Source organism: Otolemur garnettii, unplaced genomic scaffold (genome assembly GCF_000181295.1).
Source record: "Otolemur garnettii isolate 467f Iridium unplaced genomic scaffold, OtoGar3 scaffold00070, whole genome shotgun sequence".
Classification (NCBI taxonomy): Eukaryota; Metazoa; Chordata; class Mammalia; order Primates; family Galagidae; genus Otolemur; species Otolemur garnettii.
In genome coordinates, this window is record NW_003852465.1 from 8,448,007 (window position 1) to 8,451,815 (window position 3,809).

The window sequence follows — 3,809 nt, forward strand, 5'->3', positions numbered from 1 at the left end:
AAAAAAAAAACAGAGAAGCAAGCTTAAAGAGGCTTCCACTGGCAAAGTTTTGAGAATGTAAGCATTCAAAAAATGAATGAGTGGACTAAAACACACTGAATCCATAATGGCATGCAAAAGAGAACAAAAAAAAATCGTTTCAATCATATGAAGTAGCTATTTTTAAGAACTGGTTACAAAAAAGAAAAGTCTAACCATTTATCCTGCCTTTCCCATAGGAAATGCATTTCAGGGTAACCAAATGGCCTCAGCTAATAAAAAAGGCAAGTGAGTACTGATTAGTAAGTGTAGGAAAAAAATCAATGAAAATTTAAAAAATATTATTTCATGTAACACTAATAAAAGTATTTTTAAGTAAATATTATCAATTGACATTAATAATTGTTAGGTGAAAGGCTCATGTAAAATTATTCATTCATATAATGCCAAACTAACATCATTTAGATTACATTCTAGTCATAGGGGAAAAACCTAACTGTATAACTGGCAACCAGATTGTCATTTCCTCCATCTAGAGATCTATCTGGCATCAATAAAAACAAGAGAACCAGAACAAGATAATTATTTCCTAATGTGATATAACACCATCTTTTGCTCTTTTATTGAATACATACAATTTTCTGACAAAATAATGATACCATGAGGAAGCAACCTGTCAATTCCAAGGTGGAATTTTATGCAGAAAAGTCATGTCATTAAAAAAAAAAAAAAAAGAGTAGGGCGGTGCCTGTGGCTCAGAGAAGGAGGGCCCTGGTCTCATACGCCGGAGGTGGCAGGTTCAAGCCCAGCCTCGGCCAAAAAAAAGAGTAGAGGAATAAAAAGTTATTCAGGTATGGTGGTGCACCTGTAGTCTGGTTAATCGGGAAGCTGAGCAGGACTACGTCAGCCTAGAAGTTGAAGACTACAGTGAGCTATGCTCATGCCACTGTCGCCAAGGAGACACAGTGAGACCCTGACTCTAACATAAAGTAAAAAAAAATAATAATAATAAAATAAAAAATAATAAAGGGAAGCTGTTATAGATTATCTAACTTCCAGATGCAATTCTGGATTGGATACTGGTTTGGACAAACTAGCTATAAAAGATACTTTTGGGTTAACTGGGTAAATTTAAATATAATTTACTATAAGAGATAAAATTTACTGAATTGGAAAAGAAGAAGTGACTGATTAAAAAAAATCAGATTGTAAGCTTGGCGCCTATACCTTAGCAGCTAGGGTGCTGGCCATATACACTGGGGCTGGCAGGTTCGAATCCAGCCCCAGGCCTGCGAAACAACTATGACAACTACAACAAAAAAATAGCTGGGTGTTATGGCGGATGCCTGTAGTCCCAGCTACTTGGGAGGCAGGGGCAAGAGAATCTCTTGAGTCCAAGAGTTTGAGGTTGCTGTGAGCTGTGACTCCATAGCACTCTACCAAGGGTGACACAGTAAAACTCTGTCTCAAAAAGAAAGAAAAGAAAAAAAGATTACGTAAAGTATGAACTCATTTTGGAAAAAAATGTGTGAAGGCAAGAAAACTATCTGAAAGGATATGTACTAAGACATTAAAGAGTTGATCTCAAGCTGGTAGGAATGTGATGTTTTTTGTTTTGTTTTCTCGAGACAGAGTCTCACTCTGTTGCCCAGGACAGAGTGTCATGGCAGCAGCCTAGCTCATGGCAACCTCAAACTCCTGGGCTCAAGCAATTTTCCTACCTCCCAAGTAGCTGGGACTATAGGCACGCGCCACAACACCCTGCTGATTTTTCTAGGTTTAGTAGAAATGGGGTCTTCACTCTTGCTCAGGCTGGTCTCAAACTCCTGAGCTCAAGCAATCTATCTGTTTCTCAGAGGGCGAAGATTATAGGTAGGAGCCACCATGCCAGTGTACTATTTCTAAAATATGTTATTTTTAAAAATAATAGTATGGCATCATTGAGTAAGAAAAGCAACTTGCTAAATGATTACAGAAAATCTTTAATGAAGACAAATATCATACATTTCATTTTATAAACAGCATATATATCATGCTATATATTACTGAAAAAGACAGAAACAATCATAGGGAAAGATTTGAAAGGAAACACACCAAAGGAAAGGAACTGAGATTATATAGGTAGTGGTCAAGGGAACTTTCACTTCATTGATAATGTTCTGATTTTTACAATGTAAGTATATTAATGAATTCTTGTATAACTTTTAAAAAATTAAGAATTGGAAAGATTACCACTGGGAATACTGAGTCTAAGTGCTGATAATAATAAGGTAAAATAAAAGCCATCAACGCCAGAAAGCTTAGTCTTATCTAAACAGAAAAATGATTCCACAGTCCTAAAATACACAGCCAGAGTAGAATTTAAGAAGTCATAGGGTGGGCGTGGTGGCTCACACCTATAATCCTAGCACTCTGGGCGGCTGAAGGGGGTGGATTTCTTGAGCTCAGGAGTTTGAAAACAGCCTGAGCAAAGAAAGACTCTCTCTACTAAAAATACAAAAACTAGCCCAGTGTTGTGGCGGGCACCAATAGTTCTAGCTACTGAGGAGGCTGAGAAGAGGATTGCTCAAACCCAGGAGTTTGAAATTCCTCTGAGTTGTGACACCATGGCACTCTACCCAGGGTGACAGAGTGAGATCGTGTCTCAAAAATAAATAAATAAATAAAATGGTAATATAACTAACTTATAGCCACTTTCTCTTACAACTGAGGAAGGGCCTAAGAACCAAGTCGTCAAAATACCAACCTTGAGGTCTTTCGGGTTTCGAGGTAAATACTTCGGCTATTTCTTGATTTTTGTAAAGTTGAGCTTGATGCTGGAGTAGAATTTCTCCACTGGCCATTTGCACTCTGGCCAAAGGTTCTTAAGTCGCCTGAGCCAAGAAAACTGTCTGAGGAAGGGTTGTCTACAAAAATAAAAGTTTGAATAAATTAAATAAATAACTATAGCTGGTTGTCCTTATGATTGAAACTGTGACCAACATTGTATTCCAAAGTAATGTGACATATCACCATGTCTCTCATGGAAGAAAGATCCCCGTCTCAACTGCCATTAAAGTCTGCAGTAAGGGAACTTCTACAAACTATAATTGATTCAGCCATACTAACCTGAAAATTGATGAAGGAGCTGAATCCTGCCACAGCCATGTGCCTTATCTGCATCAATGTGACTCCGTGGTGTCCACCAAAAGTCAACATTTTACCCCAACTATATCTTGCAAGCACTCCCAGGCCTGGGCCTGAAAGAAGGTAGGCCAGACCAGTAAGAAAGCAGGTGGAGGGCCAAGGAGAAGTGTTACTCAAATGAACAACAGTTATTGCTTAATAAGCAGCTGGTGTCACTCCTTTTTAGTTACCATGTTCAAGACTCTCAGGGCCTCCCTCCAAGAACAGAGATAACCTAATTGCTGCTTATTCTAGCCAGCTTATGGCAAGAATAACCCATCATACACAACTAATTCTGGTATGATAATCTCTAGCCATTTAATGTCACGATTATCAGACATAGTAAAACTCAAATGCTTGCTACTATAATCAGATTGAGAATTATAAATTGAATTTTCTACCTTGTAAATTTCAAGCTGGGTGAGAAAAACCTTCTGAAGCTTCAGCTATGAATAATTTCTATGCCCTCCTCTCCCTATCAGCAGGATTGTAAAACAGCTCCTTCAAAAGAACTTTAGACATTAGGCTATAGAACTCCGAAGAGCTCCTGAAAAAATAAGAGCGACAATAATTCTCTATTTCCTGAATCTAATGTTGATATCATCTTGAAAATCTTCTTCAAATGCGTATTACCAAAAAACTTTTCACAATATTGTCCATTTATT

General features: G+C 37.8%; 1 protein-coding gene across 1 annotated transcript in view; it reads right to left on the reverse strand.

The window, feature by feature from the left end:
- The window catches only part of SENP1 (SUMO1/sentrin specific peptidase 1), a 78,914-nt gene that overhangs the window by 60,532 nt on the left and 14,573 nt on the right, over nucleotides 1–3,809 (reverse strand). Inside the window, exon 5 of the mRNA XM_023515367.1 lies at nucleotides 2,726–2,885. Within this exon, the coding sequence (XP_023371135.1) occupies nucleotides 2,726–2,885 (160 nt within the window). The remainder of the gene's footprint in view (nucleotides 1–2,725; nucleotides 2,886–3,809) is intronic.